We start from the raw sequence: 27,501 nt of genomic DNA on the forward strand, positions 1-27,501 counted from the left end.
AAATAAATGTTTTTTTTTTTTTTAAAGAAATAAGTCATGTGCATTCAATACCCTGTAATAACATATAATGGAAAAAGCTGAGAAAGAACATGTACATATATATGTATGTATGTGCGTGCACGTGTGCTAAGTCACTTTAGTCCTGTCCGACTCTTTGCAACCCCATGGACTATAGCCCGCCAGGCTCCTCTGTCCATGGGATTCTCCAGGCAAGAATACTGGAGCAGGTTGCCATTCCCTTCTCCAGGGGATCTTCCCAATGCAGGGATTGAACCCACAACTCTTAAGACTCCTGAACTGGCAGGCAGGTTCTTTACCCCTGGTGCCACCTGGGAAGCCCCGTGTATGTATTTAGGTATGTATGTATAACTGAATCATTTTGCTGTACACCTGAAACTAACAAAACATTGTAAATTAACTATACTTCAATAAAGAAATTAGAATTTTATCCCTATATAGGAATGCAATTGATATTGATAGACTGGTTTTTAAAATCAAGTTCACTATATAATTTACATGTGAATAAAGCTTCTGTGAGCAAACAAACAGAAACAATAGTCATATCTAGGAAAGCATGAAGACAAGAAACTCTAGATGGTGACCCAGAAAGATCTGAAAGGTAAAGCTCAGTCTCCATCTGGACAAGTAGAACCATCCAAAAGAGTGTTTTCAACTCCTGCATGCAGACCCACACGCCAACCCCACCACTTTCCCATTGCACGGCTTCAGACAGGTAACACCTAATCTCTCTGAGTCTCAGTTTCCACATTCATAAGATGGACATGAATACTTTGTATGCTGCCTGTGATCATATGAGAGACACAACTGGAGCCTGGCACAGTACACATAATTATTTAAAAGTATCAATTAATCATAATAGCATCAATTATAGTATGTAAATAATTGTATCTATTAACACGTACTGAACACCTACAGGGTGCCAGGCACTCTTCTAATTGTTTTACATGAAGCAACTAAATTCACTAAATAATACCAGTGATGATGGAGGAATGTTTCACTTCCTTTTTTAAAACATTTATTTAGTTGGCTGTGCCAGGTCTTAGTTTCAGCATGAGGGACCCTCAGTTGCGGAATGCGGGACCTGGTTCCCTGACCAGGGATGGAACCTGGGCCCTCTGCACTGGGAGCGCGGAGTCTTAACCACCAGACCACCAGGGAAGTCCCTGATGTTTCATTTCCTATGATGCACTCTATGACCACTTCTGTCTCCCTGACACACACAGTGAATGAGTCGGTGATGTCTGCCTTCAGAGGTTAGAATTTAGCCCCTCTTTTAAGCACTGCTTTCCCCTTTTCCCCTTTTTCTTTCCCCTTACTCTATCAGGAGTTTCAAAATGCTCACAATAACCAGATAAGTGAGTGCAATGGGCCGGGCATGGTGGAGACTGAGTAGCCAGGCAATGCGTGATCCATCTAAAGCGGGAAGCCACTTCTTAGTTACAGCCAACTGTAGCCAAGTTACCAAATCTTCAAAACCTTCCAAGAAAATAATATGTGAGATCTCCCTATTGTCAGAGGTTGTCAACTCTTTTAAATATTTTAAGGAATGCCATATGAGATTAAAAAAAAAAAAAAAAACAGCACACATCTCTGGGTTAGACTTGCTATGATCATCAGTTTGCAAACTTTAAACTAAGTGCTTCCCCTTTGGGAACAGTCTCAAGGCCCCACAATTAAAGGCCCCTGGATAGTATTAATATTTCCTGAAGGCTGACAGTTCATGATTTGACCTTTCAGGGCAAAGTCAGCACATTAAGAGTTCATTTCAGCTCTAAAATTAACTTCTGTGTGCAACAAAAAACTTAAGGGGTTTCTACTTAGCACCAAGATGCCACTTCAGGAGCCTCTACATTCTGGATCTTCCTCCAATCTCAGCAGCTTCTCTCTCCCTAAATTGACCCTCAGCTCTGGCATGACTGAGCCATGCACCGTCAGGAGGTGCGGCAGCTGCCTCCTCCTATCTTTGAAAGGCGGTTGACTGTGGGGGTGAAGGGCACTGGCTCTAGAGCTTGCCCACCAGTAGGTTCACACCCACCACTCCCTAGCTGTATGAGCTTGGGCAAGTTACTTAACTTCTCTGTGCCTCAGAAAAATGGGGATGATGATACGTGCCTACTCGAGTTGTTTGTTGTCAAATTCAGTGAGTGAAGGAATGTAAAGCACTTAGAATGTGGTCCGGAGCGTTCTAAGTTCTCAGTGAAAGCTATCTAGTACTGTGTGCGCAATTCTGCTGGCCTGAAATGCGTTTCTCAGCCAGGTTCCTGGACTTTCCCAACCACCAGGGCAACTGCTCTCCCTTTCCTTGAAATTCTCACTCAAAAACATTCTCTCTACACCCGAGATGGCAAATAAGCTTAATCTGAAATGTCATACCCTCTTCCCTCACATGAATTGGTAGGGGCTGCCTGCAGAAGACAATGGCAACCCACTCCAGTACTCTTGCCTGGAAAATCCCATGGACGGAGGACCCTGGTGGGCTGCCGTCTATAGGGTCGCACAGAGTCGGACACAACTGAAGCAACTTAGCAGCAGTAGCAGCAGCCTGGAGTCCTGGGCTCAATGTGGCAGTATATTAGTAATGTCTGCCATGGCAGAGGGAGTACCAGGTGCTGCAGTTGATTGATTATGTCTGCCTCGGGAGAGTGAGTGGCAGGAGAGCAGAAGCCACCCCTATGCCATTCTTGGTCTATAGTGAGCAGCTGGCACTGCCTGGCATTGAAAGAATCTCTGCAGAGCAAGAGCTAAGTTTTAGACCAGACCAGCCCTATCACAGAAGTGACTAGCACAGGGCTGGGTCCACACCCAGTTCTGAATCAATTTTACCACCAAGACTAACTCAAGGGGCTTCAAATAAGAACCCTATTTCCTGCAGGCTACTAAACCCATTTGGGATCTACCAGAGTATTCGGATCCTCTTGGCGGGTTCTGAACAAGGACACCTCCAGACAGGTGTGATCTGGGACGTCAGCCTCTGTCAGAATCAGAAGGACCACACTGGACTCAAGATTAGTTCAAAGCCCCACCTGCACTGCAGTTTAGAGGTCTACCAGCTCAGCATCTGAGGACGAGGAAACAGCCACAGCCTAACATTCAGTGAAGACTCTCCATGCACCAGGCACTGTTGTAAGAACTTGATTAACTTGTGTAATCCTCACAACAACCCCCAGGAAATAGATCCCGTCATTATGCCCATCTCACCCATGAGGAAGCTGAAGCCCAGAGAGGTTGGGTGACTTGCCCCAGGGCACACAGCCGGTGCGTAGCAGAGCCATACATTCTATTGCTACCCAGGGACCTTTGTGAGCAAAATAAGCTAAAGATAGATTTGTACCTTTAGCACAGAGAAGTTCCCCACTTTCTGCAATCCTAAAATCAAGTCTTCATCATATATAGACAGCTGCTTTGCTTTGACAAAGGATTCCTTACTGATTAAAAACTAAGAGGAAGGCTGGGACTTCCCCGGTGGTTCAATGACTAAGACTCCATGCTCCCAATGCAGGAGGCCCAGGTTCGATCCCTGGTCAGGGAACTAGATTCCACATGCTGCAACTAAGGGTTTGCATGTCGCAACTAAGACCCAGCACAGCCAAATAAATAATTAAAAAAAAAAAAAAACTGAGAGGTAGGAGACACTGTCTCAGAAAACTCCTTTATGGATTTAGAAATTCATTTACAAGGTGTCCACTTCTGGGCATTCATTCTGGGATTCTACCTGGCACATCAAAGGGGGCAGTGAGAGGTTCAGAATGTCAGGTGAGAGCCTGAAAGGGACGCACTTGGACCTCACAGCCTGAATCACTGCTTTCCAAGCAGATATTTTAATCCTGGCCTCACAACAGAATTAGTTAGGGAGAGCTTGGAAAACAGAGATGCCCAGAGCCCATCCCCAAATACTCTCCTTGAGGCTGTCTAGTCTGCTGGCTTGCATTGGTCTTATGATTGTAAGTTTCCTCACTGTGGTGGAGGAAACTTATAATCAACAACCACTTGATAGAATAACAATTCACTGATGATCAAGAGTGGATTTCCAGCCCATCCAACCCTGCAAAGCCTCTTACCTAAGAGTGAAGTGGTCTGCCACAGAGCCACTAGTCAGGGAGACCAAAAAGGTGGCTGTGTCCCCTTCCCGGATGAGGTTCAGCGGCACAGAGAGGACGACGTTCTCATCCAGGTTCAGCAGGGACCACCGCAGATCATCTTGGGTTGGGTAGACCATGACACTCCCGATCCTCTCCCGGGCTGGGGGTGCCGGCGGGGGGCTGTCCTGGCCCGAGTGGATGTTATTCTCCCACTTGCCATCCTCTTCCAGGGGACACTGACCGGCCGGACCAGCCGGGTAGAGTGCAAAGAAGAGCTCCATGGCCGTGCCACCAAGCAGGGCCGGGATCTCCTCCTCAGGCTCGAGGTCCAGCCCAGAGCTGAACCACTCGGGCAGCAGCTCCAGCTCGGCCACACACAGCCCCGGGGTCCCTTGCAGCCGACAGCTGGCCGCCACTTCCCTGGCCTCGGGGAAAGCAAACATCTTGACACAGGGTAGCTGTTCTGCAGGGTCATCATCAGCCCAGCCCATCCCCGTGATGTAAAACAAGGTCTGCACTTTGGGTCTGTTGGAGTAAATGGAGCTATCGAGGATGTGGGCTTTCACCTTCCAATTAAAGGGAAACTGGCCCACATGCCCAAAGGGTGTAGAAGTCAGCATGAGCTCCCGGGGGACCATCTTCTCCACTGAAAATGGACCATAGCTGGCATTGACAACTGGGGATCTCCTGGCTCGGTAGATAAAGAATGACTCCACCCGGGTCTGCAGACTGGAGTTCCGTGTGATGTCCTGGTTGGCCTCTTTAAGAAAGAAGGACTCTTCTGCGTTAGAGATGTGGAAGCTTGTGGGAAGGTAAGCAGGGAGCGAGGAGAACCTCTGCAGGCTGTCCACGATGGCTCGGCTCTCCATCACTGCACAAGAAAGGAAAGGAAGATTGAGAACGGAGTCCGGATTTAATTAACGCAGTGCAAGCTCCACCCACCCACCCCCAGCACACTGCCCACTGGCCACGTCCCCTAGGTCTCCTAACTGTGGAATTCCTTGCATTACGTAAAGTGTGTTCTAAGGATCTTCCAAAATAACCAAGGCAGAGTGGGAAGGAGGCCCCAGGTACGACTGACCCAATCGCCCTGTGGCTGAATTACACCACCAGAGGGAAAACATCACACTCTCTTGTTCTTGCAAATCTCCAAACTCAGAGGATCATGGTCGACTCTGTTGTAATCACCCTACAGAGAGTAGGCTGCCTACCCAGCCCACCACACGACCAGGCATCGGACTGCTGTATATGAGGTGTTGATGCTTTTATTTGATATTTACACTTCTTCCTGTCACTCCTAGATGGGATGTGTGCAGGTACATTGAGACATCTCCTAATTCTTTTCAAAATGAGGGTGAAGCTATGGCTCAGCATTCCTGCTTCTAGAAATCTCTCCTTCTGAAACACGAATGAGACTGCGTGAAGATCTATTTATCTACAAGGATGTCCCCTACAGCATCCTTTTGAATTGCAGACAAACTAAAGAATGTGTTAATATATGAGGGACTTCCTTGGTGGTCCAGTGGTTATTTCGTGTTCCCAATGCAGGGGCCCAGGTTCGATCCCTGATCAGGGAACCAGATCCCATGCGCTGCAACTAAGAGTTCACATGCAGCAACTAAAGATTCGACGTGCTACGATGAAGACTGAAGATCTGGTGTGCAGCAACGAAGACCCAGCACAGCCAAATAAATAAATAAAAATATATTTTTTAAAAAACTACTTAAAAAAAAAAAAAGAACATATGAGCTGGGGTAAGCAGGCTGGATCTAAATCCCAACTCTGTCACTTCTTCACTGTGCAATTTGGGGCAAATTACTTAACCTCTCTGTGCCTCAAATGTCTTCAAATAAAGTAGAATATAAATATAAACTATAATAAGGATTAATGAGTTAATAAATATGAAGAGCTTAGAACAGTGCTGACTCACAAACATGCTCAACCTTTACCAGCTACCATTATTATTATTTATCCGTTTAAACCATTCCAAAGGTTTATTAAGAGGACATTGGATAAACTATACACTTTTACAGTGGGATAACAGGCAGCTGTAAGAAAAATGAAACCCAGTGGGACTTCCCTGGTGGCCCAGCAGTTTTATATTCCATGCTTCCAATGCAGGGGGCACAGTTTTGATCCCTGGTCCCACATGTGGTAAAAAAAAAAATTAATAATAATAAAGTTAAATTTAAAAAAAGAAAAATGAGCACAACTATATCAGTATATTTGAAAAACAGTCACAATATGTCATTAAACATAAACAGCTATAATCGTAACTCATATAATCCTATTTGGATAACTTTTTAGGATTCTATTTGGGTAATTTTCAGGTACATATGTAAATGTACATATATTTATGTATGGTATCTATAGAATCTGAAAAGGATTTTTTAATTTTATCACTAATGTTTCTCTTTTCTTAAAATTTATCACAATAACCATGTGTTACTTTGTTAATTAAAATACATATAAATATACATAAACATGTATACATGTGCATGCATATATGTATATGTGTGTGTGTTTCTTTCAAATGGTGAAACACAGAAAGCAAAGACCCAAGAAGATTTTTCAAAGTGAAGACAGCCCACCAGGAACCAGGGTCAGCAAATCAAGCCACAAACAGACAGGGATTCTTCCTTGCCCTGAAACAAACCTCTGCCCCTGGAGCCCAGCTTCCAACCAGAGCAAGAAGAAATAAAGCAAGCAGCAGTGTTTAAAATGCAGCATCATCAGAGGATAAAAAGCAAATAAATACTCCATTGACTCCAACTCCTGGTAACATTTTTTTCTGCAGCCGTTACAAATTCTACAAAATACAGCTTTCTATTGACTGAAATAATTTGCGGCCTTTTCAGGGCTGTCCTTGGTGAGCTCTCCTTTCCAAGAGAATGACAAAATTGTAATTAGGAGATTGTGAAGCAGACACAATCATTTCAGAGCTGACGCATCCTTTCACCAAGAAGGTGTTCAGAAGGCAAGTTCTCTGCACCATCTCACTTACATGCAGAATCTAAAATAGTCTGATTTGTAGAAGCAGAGAGTAGGATGGTGGTTGCCAGAGGCTGGGGAGAGAGAGCAATGAGGCAGGATGGGGGTTAAAGGGTACAAAGTTTCAGTTAAACAGGATGAATGCCTTCTAGAGAGCTAATGTGCGTTAGCAATGTGATATAGTTAACAATCCTGTATTGTACATTGTAATTTGCTATGAGAATGGATCTTAGATTAAATCTTTTCCATACACACAAAAACACACTGAGAATGATAATCAGGTAGAGGTAATAGATATGTTAATTAGTTTGATTATGGTGATCACTTCACAATGTTTACATATATCAAAACATCAAATTGTACACCTTAAATATACTTTGTATAGTTCAATGATATCTCAGTAAAGTTGTAGGGGGATAAAAGAAGAACAAAGAAAGAAGAAAGTAAGTTCTCAAGTGTCATCAATATGGCCAGTCTTGGGTCAGATTAATTACTAGAGGAGAAGAGTTATTTTTTATTCATTTCTCCAATTACCTATCTAAATATATTTATTACTCACTTACTATGTTCCCAGCCCTTATATGGAAGTCACAGGAGCAAGACAGATGCGGTTTCTGCCCCAAGGAGTGGTCAGATTTTGGAGAAAAGCATGGCTAACCTACACAAAGCAATTATAAAAGTGAATAGGACTTCGCTGCTGATCCAGTGGCTAAGACTCCATGCTTCCAATGCAAGGTGCGCAAGTTTAATCCCTAGTCGGGGGACTAAGATCCCACAGACTTCGTGGAATGGCCCCCAAAAATAAGTGAACATTCAGACCCTTTAAAATGACCATCCCAGTAATTCTCTACCTAGGAATTCACGTGAAGGAAATAAGAGATCAAGAAGGAGATTCATGTGCAAGCGTCATCCCAAGTATGATTTATAGCCGCAACACACAGGAAACAACCTAACAACTCATCATGAGGGTGGTGATCATATAAATGATGAAAGTCTGACTCTACATGAAATGTTAAGAGATCACCAAAACCACTGTCTCAACAAATATGCAGTGTCGTGAGAAAATGGTTACATCTTCAGTGAAAAAGCAGTCATCAAATTTTGTTTTACATGATCCCAAATCTGTGTTAAAATATATTTTAAGTAGTAAATATTATATGTACACAACATATAGACATGCATAAATATGTATATGATGCATTTGCCCAGACCTGGATTTCCTCCAGAACGCATCCTATAAATTGGGTGGGATTTGGATCAAAGATGGAGGAGGAAGAGATGACTCTGAAGAATGAGCTTCAACCAAAGGAAAGTTTTAGCTGTTGCCGCCACCAAGGGGCAATTTGTATTTTGACAATGACAAGCAATGCAGAAAGACCATCCCAGATGAAATTTAAATTATTTTTTGGTTGGTTTATTTCCCCACTCCAAACTAGGAAGTTAAATTCTTGGTGAATCTGCCCATAAATCAGCTGGCAATGCGGGAAATCTGTCTTCCATAGCCTGACAATATCCTTCAGTAGATATGGGTGGGCACACAGCTGACCAGATTTGGAAAGAGACTCCAATTTTACCTTCCCATAAAATCTATGGGAAGCCTAAGGCAAGGTTTAAATTCTGGCTTATTTATAGATAGGGAAAAGGAAATTAAAATAAATGTAAATTTTAATATGATCTGTTTCCATTGTGGATTAGTTTTTTTCATTATCATTTATATCGATACTTCCTGTCTCTCAAAAATCAATTTATAAGAAATTTAAAACTGTGCTTTCTCTCTTCTTTATTATGGCCAAAGCTTGTATTTCATCCAAAATAGCAGTGTGAGTTTACAATCCTGTCCCACCATAACTCAAGCAAAATGCAATACAAATTTTGTCTGAAGGCATCTATGGAAAACCATAAACATTGGCTGCCAGATTCTGATTTTTGTTCTCAAACTAGATTGCAACAAAATATGATATGCAAATTTAGGAGCATTTTATGGAGCCATGAGACTGTGTCCTTAGAAAAACATCCAGGATCTGAGAAGCTAACATGCATCCCTTCGGTCCCCTAACATCATATAGTGGCCCCATTCTTCTTCCCATTGGCAGGCAGACCATGTGGCCGGAGGTCTGGATGTGAAATGAGACCCTATTCAGTCTGCTGATTTCCTAGAGGGCTTTTCACCACCCGACTGAATGAGGTGGGTGCTGAGAGCAGAAAATGAGGAAGTCTTGGTTTGGCCCAACTTCAAAGCACTTTCCATCACTGCCCTCCTTAAGAGCCAAAAAGAGAATCAAGTCCAGTTCATCAAGAGCACAAGGTGCTCCAGACAAACACTCTGTGATTAAAGGATGTTCTGAATCACAGATGGCTCCGGGGAAGTCCCAAAAAGAACTTCGGGTGGAAACAACATCCAGAATGAAGCAACTCCCACAATATTAGGAATCCCAGTAGGGACTCTGTGACCCAAAGTGCATGGCTGGACATCACCGCTGTGCTTGGCACACAAAAAAAATACTCCTGGGCATGTGTCTTGGTCAGGACTGGAGGGACCTATAGCCATAAGATAATGCAGCCCACAGACTCACAAACCTTTTCGCTACCATCACCAGTCCTGCATGGAAGCTTATTAACAGTCCTGTGGTTCCTGATAACCCACCTGAGGGTCAAGGCCTGTGGCATTTCTGTAGCTGAGTCTCTTCTAATTCCCACAAAAAAACATGGACAGCCAGAAATAAAAGGTTCTCTTTGCAGTGGACCAGATGGGCCACATCTTTGAAAACCATCAGCAAGTGAAACTGCTCACTGATCTGTCGAAGGGTAGTCCTGACGAATAGGTGGTAATTTACTGCCACCATCCGGGTACCCCGCCCCCATGGTCATGGAGACCAGGAGCTACAAGGAAGCCTTTGGGAGCATTCATGTCAGTTCAGAAGAGTGCAGTGGATATTGTTTCTGAGGCAGAGGAAAGAAATAGGAGATCTTTTATACTCATGCCTTCCGTTCTATCTCCATGATGTTTGTGTGTCTTTCTCCGTGAACTTCTGCACTGCTGGGGAAGTCCATCACCCACCTATGAGTACAGCAGGCTCCTTCCCACTAGGATTTCTCAGCTCAGGAAAGGTTTCTCTGAGCAGGCACTCCAGCCCTATCTCTGCTCTTCTCTGCATCATAGGGAACTACATTTCCCAAGCTCCTTTGCTCCCTGGCTTCTGGATGTGATCAGCCAATGTGATGCTCTGGTAGAAGATGGAGCATGGGAGGTATTTCTCCCCCTTATCTCCCAGCATTTACAGGCAGAGACTGTCCAGCCCCATCAGAGCTCCCACCATGAATATAGCTCTCTTAGGCAGTAGTTCTAATACTTACTAGATGGTTCCAGCTTCTGGGTTCTGATAATCCAATTTCTCCACTTTGTCCCTTCAGTCCAATTGGTAACAGCTTCCTGCTATAATTAATTTCTGGATTACTTTACCATTCCCAGAAGGTATTTACCACGCCCGACTTCATTTCACAGATCTTTCATCACATGACTAACTGATTCCCTTGATTAAATTCCCTCTGTGGAAATAACTAGTGTGGCTTCTGTTTTCTCAGAAGCCTGAGTCTGACAAATATATTCAGTCACTATTCACTCCATCCTGTTAAATTTCTTCAAGGCCACTCTCACCATCTGAAATTAGCCTTTGTGTTTTTACTTGTTGACTTATATTCTATCAAGTCTCTCTATTAAAATTCAAGCTCATGAGAACAGAGACTTTGCCACCCAATTTATGGCTGCATATCCAGGATCTAGCAGAAGAAACTAAACAAATATGTGCTGAGAGCATGTCCATCAATTAAGAGTGCCTTGGCTTAATGCTTAAAAGACTAAATCTCTCTGTGTTCTTCTGAGCCTTTCTTTGGCTTCCTCACAGGGTTGTCAATAGATACCATTAATATTAACAAATCATTGGCCCATCACATTATCACTCCATTCATTTCCTCTCAAATATCACATCCCTGTGGTCACTAAGCTGGTTGCTAGGTTTGCCAAGTCAAGAGCTGCAATTTTCATATGGAGGGAAAAAAATATCACTTAAAGGAGAAATAGCATTTACAGAACACTGGCGATGTGCTAACCTGGGCATATACAACTGCTACATCCATTGATTATCACAATGGTTGTGAGATGAATAGTCTTTGTCCTTTTTGGAAAATGGTGGAACTGAGGCACACAGAAATTAAGCAGTTTGAACATGGTCGAAGTTAAGGTTCAAACCAGTTCTGTCGAATTTCAGAGACTTTCCACTTCTCTGTACTGCCCCAGGGCCAACTGGTCTGGTGGTTCTACAATGAAGCCAAGGAGTTAGCCATGGGAAGGTCAGCGAAGGAGCTGGAGCTCAAGGCTCACAGGGCCAAGTTAATGAACAAAATCTTTGCAGACTTAGTGAGGTTTTCATCACTCTGCAGTCACAGGTGATTGTCTCCCACCCCAGGTATCAGCCTAGATCCCCAGGTAGAGCAGGAATATAGATACAGTTCGCCCAGAGCATCACAATGCAGCTGCTGGCAAAGCACCCAGTGATCCATACCTTTAAGGTATGGTAGCAATAAGGCAATGGCATCCCACTCCAGTACTCTTGCCTGGAAAATCCCATGGACGGAGGAGCCTGGTAGGCTGCGGTCCATGGGGTCGCTAAGAGTCAGACACGACTGAGCGACTTCACTTTCACTCTTCACTTTCATGCATTGGAGAAGGAAATGGCAACCCACTCCAGTGTTCTTGCCTGGAGAATCCCAGGGATGGGGGAGCCTGGTGGGCTGATGTCTATGGGGTCGCACAGTGTCGGACACGACTGAAGTGACTTAGCAGCAGCAGCAAAAAATATGGCAGAGCCTTGCTACCTGTAAACCACGTCACATGACCTGAAGCCTCAGGAGGAAGAGCCAATGCAGCAAGTCAGACCAAATGCTCTCAGATTAAGGAGCAGAATTGCATGTGCTTATTTCATCATTAACACCCAGCCATGGTGGAATTTATTATACATCCCACTCAGTCTGCTGCCACCGCCAACTGTATCCCCTGGTTGTACCCCAGGGACCACATGTTTTCCCACCTCTGCATCTGAAACATGAGCCACAGTCCACATAACTCAGAAAAGGTAGCAAAAACTTAACTATCCAATTCAAAAGTCACCCATATAAAAGTAAGATGGGGAAACTTGAGTTTGTCTCTCTCAAGCAGATAAAATTCACACGGCTGAAAGAGAAGGAGAGACCATATAGACAGAAAGGTATGAGGACACCAGGTCATCAGGCAGGAGGGAGGGATGCTTGCCTTCGTCCCAAGATTCTTCTCAAATCTCAAGCTGGGGAGCCCTGAATGGCCAACATGAGTCATTCATAAGCGCAAGACACTGATAAAAAACAGACCAGAGGGACTTGCCTGGTGGTCCAGTGGTTAAGAACCTACCTGCTAATGCAGGGTACACAGGCTCAAGCCCTGGTTGGGGAACTAAGGTCCCACATGCTGCAGGGCAACTACGCCTGTGGGCCACAACCATTGGACCTGCACTCTAGAGCCCATGCCCCACAACAGTAGGAACCACCACATAGAGAAGCAGGCACGGTGCCACTAGAGTAGCCCTCACTCACTGAACTAGAGAAAGCCCATGCCCAGCAATGAAGAACCTGTGCACTGCATCAAAAAGACCCAACACAACCAAAACTAAAACAAAAATAAATAAATAACCTTCATTTAAAAAAAAAAAAAAAAGCAGACTAGAAGCAGAGGAGAAACAGGAAGCAGACATGAAGTAGACAGGAAGTGGACAGGAGGAGTTGGTCCCTTCTCCCAGCTCTAGTCTTGAAGTCTTCTCTAATCTGCCTCCCCACACCTCTTCCCCTGCCAGCATTAGCAGAGACTAACAGGAGACAACTGGCTAAGAGAAATATGGTTTTCTGATTCCAGCCCCAGAATTACAGACCAGAGACCTACTTGACGCCGAAATGCTGAGTGTACTTTCCGGAGAAGGAACCTGGCTGCTGAGCGTAGTTTCCGGGGAAGGAACCTGGCTGCTGAGCGTAGTTTCCGGGGAAGGAACCTGGCTGCTGAGCGTAGTTTCCGGGGAAGGAACCTGGCTGTGTGCCACCCTCCACCCTTCCTCCCTGCAAAACCAACACTGAACACTATAATCACTCTTTTCATCTTTTTTTGTAAAAGGGAAAATCCTCTTTAGATTTCTTTCAGATCAGTGAAAAATGATATTAATGTAGGTCTTTCATAAAAGTGAAGTGGCATAAAGTGAACTTTTAAAAAGTAGAGGGGTGTTGGTACTCAAAAATGAATAGTCATTCATCACCTTGAGGGTCATATAAGTCTTGGGTCATATACCAGCAAATCCATTAAGGATTAGATATGGCTTCCCGGGTGGCACAGCGGTCAAGAATCCGCCCACCAATTCAGGAGGTGCAAGAAACGGGTCTGATCCCTAGGTCGGGAAGATCCCGTAGAGTAGGAAATGGCAACTTGCTCCAGTATTCTTGCCTGGAAAATTCCATGGACAGAGGAGCCTGGTGGGCTACAGTCCATGGGATTGCAGAGTCAGACACAACTGAGAAACTGAGCACAGCACAGCACAGCACAGCATAACCATATATTACAGTGATGATAAAAAAATAAAATATAGAGAAATAAGGGTAATGAGAATAGACCCATTATCACAGTCAACATTTATGTATAATCCTTATGATATACCAAGCACTAGTCTAAGCATTTCAGGGATATTAACACTTTTCATCTTCACAATCTTTTGATTATGAGGATTTTATTATTAGTCCCACTTATGGATGGAAACATTACTTTGCCTACAAAGATTCGTATAGTCAAAGCTATGATTTTTCCAGTGGTCATGTATGTATATGAGAGCTGAACAATAAAAAAAAAGCTGAGTGCTGAAGAACTGATGTCTTCAAACTGTGGTGCTGGAGAAGACTCTTGAGAGTCTCTTGGACAGCAAGGAAATCAACCCAGTCAATACTAAAGGAAATCAACCCTGAATATTCATTGGAAGGACTGATGCTGAAGCTCCTCCAATACTTTGGCCAGCCAATGAGAAGAACTGACTCATTAGGAAAGACCCTGATGCTGGGAAAGATTGAAGGCAGGAGAAGGGAACAACAGAGGATGAGATGGTTGGACAGCATCACCGACTCAATGGGCATGAATTTCAGCAAACTCCAAGAGACTGTAAAGGACAGGGAAGCCTGGCATGCTGCAGTCCATGGGGTCGCAAAGAGTTGAACACGACTGAGCAACTGAACAACAGTTCAGTTGCTGTTGGGAAAACTGAGGCTTGGGGAGGTTAAGAGACTTGCCTAAGATCCCAGAGCTAGTAAGAGGCAGAGAGGTTTACTGGATCCAAGCTGTTCAAGCTCCAGGCAGAGAGTCGGGTTTGTGCCTTTAGCCACTGTGTTCTGCTGCCAGCTGAAAGCTTAGCGAGCAAACTCTACATTGTAAGAGCTTCGGCAATAACTAAAGAGACTGCAAATGTGCCTCTGAATTGCCCAGCTCTCAAAACACAAGATGAAGTCACTAGTTGGACACCATTCATAAGATGAAAGCAAGAAGCAAAGCTTTTCCTGGCTCTGAGAGAAATCCCTCCAGTGGTAATGCCCCAAGGGACACAGCAGCATCCCTACAAACAGTGAGCTTATTAGCAGGCTCCCTTTGGTGCTGGGCACACGAGGTGCGGTGTAAGAGCAAAGGGCCATCAGGCAAAGGCAATTCTTCAGAAGACAACGGAGTGTGAGCCAAGACAGCTGATACCTCTCAGAAGGTCCAGCTTGACAGGAAGAATAAAATCCAGAGTGAGATCCTAGAGAACACTGTCCTTCAAACTCTCCTCCATGAAATTACTTTCTTACCAAACCAGCCAAGAGATAGCAGAAGTCTCAAGACTATATTCTCTAGCAAGATCGGGGGGCTCAAATATTCTATGTAGACCATCAAAGCCCAGTGTATAAGACTTAAAACATAATGAAGGACTTCCCTGGGGGTACAGTGGTTAAGAATTCACCTGCTAATGCAGAGGACACAGGTTTGATCCCTGGCCCGGGAACTAAGATCTCACATGCCTGCCGCGGGGCAACTAAGCCTGAGCGCCACAACCCCTAGTCTGCACCCTAGAGCCAGTGCTCTGCAACAAGAGAAGCCACCTCAATGAGAAGCCCGAGCACCACAGCTAGAGAGTAGCCCCTGTCGCCACAACTAGAGAAAGCCCATGAGCAACAGTGAAGATTCAGTGCAGCCAAAATAAATACTTTTTTTAAAACATAATGAAGAATATGGATCTTTTTTCATGATGCCCACCACTGCTTTTATGACAGAAAAAAAAATTCCTCCCCAGCATCCCAGTATCAAACATATATTCACCTGTATTTTCAACTGTTTCCATGGATGGGTACATGTAGATACATGTATGTGTCTACATTTTTACATTTAATTCTTCTTTGAAAAGCTTTTTTTTTTAATAATGAGATTTTTTTTTTCTTTTTTAGTATTTTGGTCTTTATTGAATTTGTTACAACTCTGCTTCTGTTTTATGTTTTGATTTTTTGGCCACGAGTCATGTGGGATCTTAGCTCTCTGACCAGGAGCTCTAACCCCTTACACTGGAAGGCAAAGTCTTAACCACTGGACTGCCAGGGAATTCCCACATTTAATTCTTTCTTTAATGAGGTATTTTTGACAGTTGAAAGTTTTATATATTCAAGGTGTAGAATTTGATGCCTTACACTGTGAACTAGTCACCACAATCTAGCTAATGCCCATATCCATTGCCTCAGACCCACCAACATATGTGAATCCACTTGATATTTTTGTTGTTGAGGAAATTTAAGATCTACCCTCTTACAAATTTTAAGTATTAGATTGAATTCTTGAATCCATCTGAAGTTTCTTTTGGGGTCCAATGTAAAATGAGGATCTGATCGTAGTTGGAAACAAACATATGCTGAATCAGCCAGAAGTATTTTATTTGAATCACAGTTTAGGGGTTCTTTAGTTGAAAAAATAACATGACTGCATTTAGGGATAGAGGTTTTAAAGGGGTAATTAAGTTAAAATGAGGTCATCAGGGTGGGCCCTCATTTATTATGACTGGTTCTTAGAAGAAGAAATTAGGACACAGACCCACGCAGAGGGACAACCACGTGAGGACATAGGGAGAAGATGGCCATCTACACACCAAGGAGCGAGGCCTCGGGACAGCAACCCTACCCACACCTGAATCTTGGCCCTCCCGCCTCTAGCCCCGTGAGAATAAACTTCAGTTGTTTAAGTCATGCAATCTGTAGTACTTTGTTATACTAATATCAAGCAAACTAATATCAAGAGATTACTCTTCTTTATCAAAATTCTATCAGCTTGTCTTACCTATTTTTCATCTTTAGATTCACTTTAGATTCACTGCGTCCAATTGCCCCAAAACCCAGACTCTGTCACATTTTTCTATGTGTTTTCAAGTTTTCTAGGATGAACATATCTTCTTGCTTATTTAATCTAAGAGAAATACTGACATTTTTTTTCCCTTTGAAAAGAAAGATATGGAATTTGATTTTAAGTGACAGACCAAGCACACTCATTTCCTCACATCTCTACAGAAACTCCATTACAGAATATTATAGGAAAAGTATAGCTTCCCTGGTGGCTCAGATGGTAGAGTCTGCCCACAATGCAGGAGACCCGGGATTGATCCCTGAGTCGGGAAGATCCGCTGGAGGTGGGCATGGCAACCCACTCCAGTATTCTCACCTGGGAAATCCCATGGACAGAGGAGCCTGGAGGGCTACAGTCCATGGAGTCACATAAGAGTCAGACACAACTTAGTAGTGACTAAACAACAACACACAGAGGAACAACCACGTGAAGACACAGAAGGAAGATGGTCATTGACAAGCTATGGAGACCAGGGATTTCTGTGACTTTCAGCAAAATACAATGTTAACTGGTAAGAAAGGAAAGTAAGGAGTGTCAGCTGAATTCTCATCTTTTATAGAGTGAGCCGCTGCTGTTGAAATTTGATTAACTCAAGGAGTAGAGGCATGGGGTACATATTGGTTTGGCCAAGTTCATTTGGGTTTAACAGAAAAACTCAAACACGTTGGCCAATCCAATAGAATGACAGAAATAAGCACAACTAACAGAACTACAAGTGGAAATGGCTGGACCTGGCTGACTTTAGAGAGAGACAGAGAGATCAAAGATACAGAGGGATGGAAAATGATTGCCGGTCTTTGAAAGTTATCCTGAGCCATTCTGTTTTCCCCAAATGCATGCATGACTGTAGGCTTTGTCTACAAGAAGCCAAAACTAGCCAAGCAGGGGAGGACAGCGTTGAACAGATGTCGGACATTTGCGTGTGGGGTAAAGGAAGAGTGGCCTTAATGTTGACAATAAGTCATCACGTCTGTGGGAGAGACGGATGGCTACCCGTCAAAAAACAACACGAGAAACAACTGTCCGAGGCCACTGGCAACTGCCAGGCAGCACATCCCTGTGCCCTGCACTTGTTCCATCCTGTGTGCCCTAAAATAAAGGAGGGATTTACCATTCTTCACGCCAATCAAACAAACAAAACAGCAGAAACTTTCTATCCATTGTATTGCATATGGCTGCTCAGTCAGGGACTTCCCAGCCTCTACTGTCCCCCTGGCATGGCCATGTGACTAGTTCTGACCAATGAAATAAGAGCCTGTCCTGCTTTGAAGACAAAATTGGTATCTTTTATCTTCAACCAGTGAGAACCAGGGGATCCTGAGACTCTAGGTCACGGCAGAGCAGCCAGAAGCTAGAAGGGACCCTGGACCCCTGAGTCTCCAGCTGGAGGAGAGCCACGTGCCAAATATGGCGCCCACATTGGATGGGACCAAGAACAAATCTTACAATGTGTTAAACCACTGCTAGGGTTTTACTTATTACAGCAGCTAGTGACACCTAACTAATATGACGCTGTATAGGCTAACAACCTGGACAGCTGTGATCCTGTCCATAGGCAAAAGTTGGAACAAAGTTTCACATTTCTTCCTTAAGGTAAACTGTGCTTTCATTAGCGAGGAAATACAGGCAGTCAGAGAAACAAAGCGAAGAGCTGTTAAGCCAACGTGAGAGGTTTCCACGGGGCACCAGATGTAGAAAGAGTGTTATTAAACGGATTATATAGATCTTAGTGACAGTAATTTTGACCTCCTATAGGCACCGTCAGCTGTTAAAACAGTAGGAAATGTTGATGACCTTGTTCTTATTTCCATTTATATTTATTCTAAATTGGACACCTTGGAGATTGTTTAAATAAGAGAGGGAAATTCACTAAGTAACCCTGACAGCTCTGCCACTCTCTGATAGGGGAGGCAGCTGAGGCTTACAAAAGGCAGAAGACACCAGGGCGGGAGTCCCACGTCTGCCATCAGCTCAATTTATGCACCAAGACAAGTCACTTCATCCCCCAAGATTCATTTTACAAAGAAGGTGTCACTTCCTGCTGCCCATCAGGGACACACCTCGAGGGAACCCAATAACGTGATTTGTTATTGTGTGACTGCATTACTAAGAATGTCACATGTGGAGTGTCCTTGCTTTGCACTTCTCACTAGTTCAGACTAGCCTTTCTCATCTTCTGGCCATTGTTGGTAACAAAAGTGATTCTTTCAATTCAGAGAAAACCCACACCACGCAAGTCTGAATAAAATGGGCATTTAATGGCAGTCGTGGTTGGAGAGAGAGGCTACCTTCAGGTCTGGCTGGAATCGGCATTTAAACAATGTCATCCACATGCAACTTCACAAATATCCTTCAGTTGGTGAAGGGATAAATATATATCTGGTGGTGCAGCCATTGAAGGGGAAACAACTTGATGGATAGTTGTTTCCATCTATCCAATAAAGCAAACGATGGATATTCACACAATATGAATAAATCTCAAATGCATTTTGCTGCCAAAAAGAAGGCAGCCTCAAAAAGCTACCTACCATATGATTCCATATGTGTGACAGTCTAGTAAAATCAGAACTGGAGGCATGAGGGACAGAGCAGTGATTGCCAGGGATCAGAGGCTGAGCTTTAACTATTTCACCACAAAAACTCAAAACAAAGGATTAGGGATGGGGTGATGGAACCGTTCTGTATCCTGATTGTTGCGTTGGTTGCTGCTGCTGCTGCTAAGTCGCTTCAGTCGTGTCCAACTCTGTGTGACCCCATAGAAGGCAGCCCACCAGGTTCCGCCATCCCTGGGATTCTCCAGGCAAGAACACTGGAGTGGGTTGCCATTTCCTTCTCCAATGCAGGAAAGTGAAAAGTGAAAGTGAAGTCACTCAGTCATGTCCAACTCTTCGCGACCCCATGGACTGCAGCCTACCAGGCTCCTCCGTCCATGGGATTCTCCAGGCAAGAGTACTGGAGCGGGGTGCCATTGCCTTCTCCGGTTGCATTGGTTACATGACTCTATATATTTGTCAAAAACTCATAATGCTATATGCCAAAAGAAACACATGAAGTAACTACAGGAAGGGAAACACAGATTGCTCGGTTGTAGTTGGGCAACTACTGTAGTCTTTGTAGTCTTGCCTAGAAAATCTACTTTAGGAAATCTTTAAGACTGTTGTTTAAGGCTTAGGAGTTTAAACAGCATGAGCTCAGATGCCTTCAACATCCCTGCTACAATTCTTTAGGCTATTCAACTGCTTGAAAATTTATTTTTGCCTACCACAAAAATAAGTAAGAGCAGGACTTCCCTGGCAGTCCAGTGGTTAAGACTCTGTGCTCCCTCTACAGGGGCCTGGTCAGGAAACTATTAATAAAGATCCCACATGCTTCGCAGCACAGCCAAAAGGATAAAAAAGTAAGAGTATTTTCTGTCTGAATTAATTTCTCCAGTTAATCAGGTAAGTCAAGGTACCCTAAGATGCAGGAAGTGCAGAGTTGTGACCAAAATAGACAAGCAGAGGACACAGCCTGCTTTGGGGGAACTAAAAATTATAACTGAAAAGAGAAGATATCTAGACTTGAAAAACTGATAATAAAAGAAGGTAAAAGCTGTATTGTTAACTTGCCTGATATGAGTTATGTGTGCCGCCAACTTTGAGAAAGAAGACATCAATATTTATTGGGAATTATCACAAGCTTATCATCAGTAGGACCCAGTGAACAAAACAGTAGTTATAGGGTCTTCCCTGGTGCTTTCCAGTTCAGGGGACGTGACTTTGATGCTGTGGGGCAACTAAGCCCTCTGGCCACATCTAAAGAGAAGCCTGCAATCAGCAACCAAGACACAACACAGTCAAATAAATAAACAAATAAAATACTTCTTAAAATAGTAGTGATAACTAGGAACTAGGAAGTGCCTACTATGTGCCAGCCACCATTCTGCTTTATTTATATCATTTCTTTACCTGATCCTATGAGATAGGATATTATTTTCAGATTGCTATCATTATTATTATATAATTATGTAAGTAATAGTATTATGTCCATTTTATTGATTGAAAAAATGAAGGCACAGAGAGGTCAAGAAACATGCCTAAGGTCACACGGCATGTGAGGGGTGGAGCCAGGATTGGGCTCCAGAGTCCAGGCTCTGACTGCTATTCTCCAGTGGCTCCCAAAACATTTCTCCTCTGTTTGATCCCATGACAGCTGATGCCCAGACTCAGTCACCTCCCTTCACCAAAGCAAAGAAGGGCTCCATTATTGCTTCTGACTGATTCTATGACCCAGGATAAAACCCACAAAGAACACAAAGAAATAGAAACTTCCTCTGGTGAGTGGTGAGTGGAGTGAGTGCAGAGGGACTCTGCGTTGGGGGGGTGGGGAGGGGGCGGTGAGGGTGGGGGGAACGGGGGTCGGGGGTGAGGGGTCCACGGGGAGTGTATGGGAAATCTCTATACCTCTTAACTTCACTGTGAACCTATACTGCTCTTAAAAATAAAGTCTTCATTTTAAAAAAGTAAGAAAGAAACTTCCTCCCCACACTGGCCCCAGGGGTTGTGCCATGAACCCCTGTCATAGGTAAAACCAAAACAACCCTGTGGAGTCTTGGGAAAAACAGAACCAAAAAACCCTCAATCCTTTTTTTCTCAAATTTAATTCTGAGTATTCTGTGTTGGGCAATCATCCTGGAAATGAAGAAACACAGAGGACAGACAGCATTTCTGAAGGAGGAAGTAGCTCCCTGCGCTCAATCCAGGACACCCCCGTTCTGGCACTGGGTTCCCCGCCCCGCACCGGCCGCCCCTGACCCAGGGCCCCTCTCTCTTGCCACAGGTCGCCTCTGCAGCAACAGGGGCCTCGTGCGCTGCAACACTGCCACCTAGTGGCCGAGGCTGTTCCACGCTGCAAGAAGCAAGTGGTTGGTTCCCCATTCCCATAGCTGAAATGGGCAATATGGTTTGATTGGAGACTTTAGCCAAGACTCATTGCTGCTTTCTGGTAGAAAACTATTAGACAAAGCACGATGACTCTCTGGGACCAGATTCTTTGTTGGCAGGCAACAGAAACCCCAACTCTGTTGGGCTTAAGTGAGAAAGGGGGTCGCCGCTGCCCCAGACCTCAGCCTGGGACAATGGGGACCACAGGCAGCAAAGTGCTGAGGGGAGGGGAGCAGCATCCAGCACAGCTAGGGTCCTGTGCTCTGGAAGGACCCGGAAGTACACCCAGGAGGGGAGCAGCATCCAGCACAGCTAGGGTCCTGTGCTCTGGAAGGACCCGGAAGTACACCCAGGAGGGGAGCAGCATCCAGCACAGCTAGGGTCCCTTGCTCTGGAAGGACCCGGAAGTACACCCAGGAGGGGAGCAGCATCCAGCACAGCTAGGGTCCCTTGCTCTGGAAGGACCCGGAAGTACACCCAGGAGGGGAGCAGCATCCAGCACAGCTAGGGTCCCTGTGCTCTGGAAGGACCCGGAAGTACACCCAGGAGGGAGGAGGCACCACAGACCCCCAGAGGCACTGCCGGCTTCCCCGCCACAAACTGGCTCCCAAGACCAGTGATCTACAAAGACAGCGAGCCGAGCAGAGCTCCAGGCTGACCCCATGATCTTTTCTCTCCCCTGTCTTTGTCCACTAGTTTCACCCTGAGAAATCACAGAGAGGAAAAGAAATGATTTTTGTCTGAATCATTCACATCCTTCCAGGGAAATTCTGGCAGTTTTATGAAAGGGCTTTTCTTCCCTCTTTCTCAGTTCTACTTGCTCCAGGAGGAAATCTCTCCAGCCTCTGACTCAAAAACTATCCATGTTCTTCCCTCTCAGTGACCACCTGAGTGCTGAGAGACCCGAGCAGGGGAAGATGTGAAAACAACATTGATGAATTCAGCCTGCGTGGTGACATGGGGACAGGACCACCTGTCCCCATGGAAAAAACACAGCCTATCACCTGCTGTACATCCAACCAGAGGTCACTCAGGTCCTGCTCACGTTCCTGCCTTCCTTGAAGCTCCCCCCCACCAAAGCCAAGGACTAGGGAAGGAACCTGGGCTCCAGAGCAAGTGACCTTGGCTGGAAAATCAGTGCATTTTTCAACCATCTGGTCACTATGGTGAGCACCCCAGCCCCCGGGAGGAACATGGGAGAAAAGGAGACAAGAGGATGATCGTAGGAGTTTGTGGGCATCAGATGGGATGGATGAGGCATACCCACTACCTCAGTGTTGCTATCATGAAATGCCATAGGGTGGCTTAAACCAGAGACATTTATTTTCTCAGAGTTCTGGAGCTGGGGGGTCCAAAATCAAGGTGTTGGCCAATTTGATCTCTGGTGAGAGCCTGCTTCCTTGCTTATAGATGGCTAGCCTCTCCCTGTATCCCCACATGGCAGAGAGAGGGAGTGTGGGTGTCTCTTCCTCTCTTTTATTTTTTTTTTCAGCCATGCCACACAGCCTGTGGAATCTTAGTTCTCCAACCAGGGATTGAGCTAAAGCCCTTAGCAGTGACAGCATGGAGTCCCAGTCACCAGACTGCCAGGGAATTCCGTTCCTCTCTTTTCAAGAGCGCTTATCCCACCACGGGGGCTTCACCCTCGTGACCTCGGCTAAAACTGATCACCTGCCCACAGTTCACCTCCTGATACGATCACATTCAGTCCATATGACCACCCATCCATCACGCATTCACTCAGTGCTTATCATGGGCCAGTCCTGTGCCAAGCACTGAAGGTAGGGGGGACAATGAACCAGTGCAGCCCTGCCCCATGAAACTTTGTCTAGTCTGGGGGTATGAACATAAAAAAGTCATTCCCATAATGAAAAACAAGAGTCATGACAGAAGAGGGGCTTCTAATGCAATATTGTTTTAAGATTTTTTTGAGCAGACTATTTTTAAAGTCTTTATTGAATTTATTACAATATTGTTTCTGTTTCATGTCTTGGCTTTTGGGCCCCGAGGCATGTGGGATCATAGCTCACCAAGCAAGGATAGAACTCACACTCCCTGCGTTGAAATGTAAAGCCTTAACCACTGGACCACCAGGGAAGCCCCTAATGCAATCTTGATGGAACCAATGCAGATGGGACCTGCAGTGGATTCAACAGTATCCACCAAAACCTCATGTCCACTTGGAGCCTCAAAATGTGAACTAAGGGACTTCCCTGGTGGTCCAGTGATTATGAATTCGTCTTGCAGTGCAGGAGATGTGGGTTCCATCCCTGATCAGAAAACTAAGATCCCACATGCCGCGGAGCAACTACTGAAGTCTGCTGGAGCCTGAGCAACACAACTAGAGTCCATGTGCCACAGCAAAAGATCCCATATCATGCAGTGAGGATCCTGCATGCACAACTAAGACCCAACACAGCCAAATACAAATAAATATTTCTTTTAAAAGTGACTTTCATTGAAAATAAGGTCTTTGCAGATGTGATTAGAGCATACTGAATAAAAGCCAGTGGGTGGTATGTTTACAGGGGAAAGAAGCGGGATTTCCACGCACAGAGAAGCCATGTGGATGAAGATGGGGACAGAGAATAATGGAATGAACCAGGTCAAGGGGTTGAAAGAGGGTCTGGGAGGAGGAGAGCAGCATGGGCGAAGGGCCAAAGATGGGGACACAGAGCACTGCTGCAGTAGGTGTGGGGAGGAGGGAGAAGCAGGCAGACTGGGGGCGAGGGGAGCTCCAGGTCACGCAGCGCCAGGCGGGGGCCCCTTGATAGTGCCTGGACTTCATCCCAGGCGTAACGGGAAGCCTCTACAGCGGCTGGCGTCACGGGAACATGGCACCACACCATGCGGTTGGTAAGCCATTGCCCTGGGATGACGGAGAATGGACTGGAAGCAGGAATGACCGAGACAGAGACAGACACAAAGGTCCAAGTCATTAAAGGGTAGTGACCTCGTTATACAAATGGACCAAAGAAGGCTCCTGTCTGCTAACCAACCCCCACGCTGTTTATTTCTTGAGGACTCAGCTAGGACCATTAGCCCAAAGACTGCTGATGCCAAACTCAATTTTTTACATATGCAATTGCTTTAAATGTAGCCCAAATAACCATGGTTTTATAGCCATTTAGATTCTGCTTGTTTTGCATATCCCATGCACTCAACATCTGCTACCTTCCATAAGAAAAACCCTGGACAATAAAAGATCCCTAGGTGTTATGGCCCTTTGGAGCTCCCTGACCTCCCACTGAGCTCTGGACACGTGAGCCCCACCTCCTCACCCCTGGCTATTGCCCATCTCCCCAGGGAAAGTGCTGCCTCTCTCGTGGTTCCGGTCATCTCATGGTCATACCTTTTGGTTTATCAGCTCCAATTTCCTCAAAGTCACCATGCTCTCTACTGCAGAAACAGCCAGTAGGATGGAGAAAAGGTTCAAGAGATTTTGAGAGGACTGGGGGATTACCTAGCTATGGTGGGAGGGGAAAGGGAGCTAGAGAGGAAAGAAAGAATTAAGAGTTGTGCTGGGCTGAGGCTCGGGCAAAAGGGTGGGACAGTCACGGAGACCAGGGAGAGCATCCCTGGGGGAGGAGGATGCACTCTATGTGGGGCATAGTGAGTCTGAGAGATGAGTGGGCCCACCCAGTAGAAATGCCCATGAAGTCATGCATTAGACACTGCAGCCACAGCTCAGAAGGACTCTGAGTGAGGGAAGGATGTGGATGCTGCCAGAAAGGAGGTGGCAAGTGCAGTCACTTGGGGAAGCAGCCCAAAGAGACACCCACAGAGTGGGAAGTGACACCCTAATGTGGGGGGCTTTGGCAGGTGGCAAGAAGCCTTGAAGAGAAGGCTCCGAGGGGCACTCACAATGTGGGGCGGAGGAGAGATGGATTTCTAGAGAAATGGATGTTTTTTGTTATCAGAAAAGCCATCATTGGGGTATTTCCCTGGGGTCCAGTGGCTAAGATTCTGAGCTCCCAATGCAGGAAGCCTGGGCTCAATCCCTGATGGGGGAACTAGATCCTGCATGCCATAAATAAGACCCAGCATAGCCAAATAAATAAATATAAATAAATATTTTTTAAAAGAACAGCTATTGGAGTGCTAGGAAGACTTCTGAGAAGGAGGGATCCTTCCCTGAGAAGAACCTGAGCATTTGACAACAGCTTGGATGAACTCAGCAGAGTTTCAGTGGAGATGCAGTGGCAAGAAGCAGAATGATGGAGGTGAGGAGCAGGCAGAACACGAGGAAGGGAAGCACTGAAAACAGACAACTCTTTTGAGAAATGTGGCCAGAAAAAGGAGGATCAGACTAGGAGTTAGAGGTCCCTCCCCTTGAGTCTGGTCCGAAAGCATCTTCTGGTAGCTCTAACCCATCATGCCCTTTGGATGTCAGACATGCAGAAGTGCTGTCTGCCCAGACATCCCCCTGAATATCTCCTGTAGAATCTGGAGCTGGGACTAGGGTACCAAATCTCCAGCTTTACTCAAATGCCCCCCAGTTCCTAATTCCTACCATCACCACTCCCCACTTTAAATAGCAGTAAGCTGATCTTTACCACCCTGGTTGCTATGACAACGGAATGTCAGCGTGTGCTCCATCCTGAGCTCATGCCTTCTTTATTGAAAACAGGTCAATGAAGAGGGTGGGTAGCTTTTTCAGCAGAATCTCAAGTACTGAAATAAAGATTGTTGAGCCCAAGACCAATCACTCAAAGAAAGAGTCATTCTCCCCAAAGCAGTGACCAGATCCCAAATCGAGTCTCCTGAAGTCCAAAGGTAGGGGGACTAGCCAACTGCTGGACTCTTGGGAGTCTACCTGTTTCTCTTCTCTCCCTTTGAGGAAACACTTTGGTGATTTGGTCATCAATGGGCATGTAACCCAAACCAGACCATTGGGATATAAACTGCAGAGATACAAGTTCTCTGGACCTGTGCAGAGGCTCCCCAGAGAGACCTCCCCTGTTCCCAGGAACAGTGTGGTGTGAGGATAAGAGCCCCAGGGCTGCAGACGGATGTTTCTGCACTGAGCAGGGAGCTCAGAGCTCCAGGTAAAATCAGCCAGAAACTTGGTCCTTAGAGACCCTGAGCTGCTGGGTCACGTCTCTGTCTCACATTGGAGGAATCCTTGCACGCACACACATCTTGAATCTGTGGCATCCTGTGAGGTTCCATGACTTGTGTAGGAAGAGGAGAAACTGCCACCAGAGACAGGCAGCTAGAAAGTTCCAACTAAAAAGTTGGAAACGGAAAACAAAGAGTCCTTTTAAAAACAACACACAGGAAGTGAGCATCTCCTTGCACCATAAAAATAAGCCAGCTTCCGATGAGATATCTGAGGCCCCGTGTTTCTGGAATTCTTGGCAAAAATGTCACATCTCTGATCAATGACTTTCCAATGCCAATAATCCATAGATTCAAATAATCATTCTTTGAATGTTTAATGAATAAATACATTGACCAACAGATTACTTTCCAGTCATTTCTCCAATGTGGCAACTTCTTCCAAACAGAGCCAACACAAGCCAGTCTGAACCGGAAAATTGCGCCAGTCTCCAAAAAGTGTGTGCGTTCTACGTTATTCTCCTCCTGCCTGGACTGTGAATGCCTCTCACATAGCCACGCATTTTACGGTGCCTCAGAACGGTCATGTTTTGATGAGAATTCAGATGCTCTCTTGTTGGCTGGGATGTTGTGCTTTTCTCTGAGTTTCATGTGTTTGTGTTTCAGGACACATGGCAGCTGTGTCCTGAAAAGTCATCTGCATTCCTTATTCAATTTGCAAAAATCGTAAACGTGATGGAGTTGATGTCACAGGCTATGATGTCCTCCCGTTTCCTAACTATGTCAGTGGAAAGACTCCCGGAAGGGCTCTCTTGTTTTGTATTTACGGTAGATAACTGTCTATGCCAGTGGGCCAGAGGAATTTTGATCAAACCCCATTGACGTTGGGGTCTTTTCCTTCCCAAACTGGGAGATGCCACCTCTTATCTCCAGCTGACAAAAATTCAAAAGATCAGATCTA

The 27,501-nt window shown here is 45.2% G+C and overlaps 1 protein-coding gene across 4 annotated transcripts in view; it reads right to left on the reverse strand.

Annotated features, from left to right (window-relative positions):
* The window catches only part of TMEM132B (transmembrane protein 132B), a 382,092-nt gene that overhangs the window by 219,858 nt on the left and 134,733 nt on the right, over positions 1-27,501 (reverse strand). For 2 of the 4 annotated variants that reach the window (XM_005217963.4, XM_059876311.1), the window contains exon 2: positions 4,080-4,971. In XM_005217963.4, coding sequence (XP_005218020.1) covers positions 4,080-4,971 — 892 coding nt within the window. Of the gene's footprint in view, positions 1-4,079; positions 4,972-10,445; positions 10,808-13,056; positions 13,205-27,501 lie in introns of those variants that run through there. The other 2 variants (XM_015475499.3, XM_059876310.1) reach the window with 2 other exon arrangements.

The sequence above is a fragment of the Bos taurus genome, chromosome 17 (genome assembly GCF_002263795.3).
Source record: "Bos taurus isolate L1 Dominette 01449 registration number 42190680 breed Hereford chromosome 17, ARS-UCD2.0, whole genome shotgun sequence".
In the NCBI taxonomy this organism is placed as follows: domain Eukaryota; kingdom Metazoa; phylum Chordata; class Mammalia; order Artiodactyla; family Bovidae; genus Bos; species Bos taurus.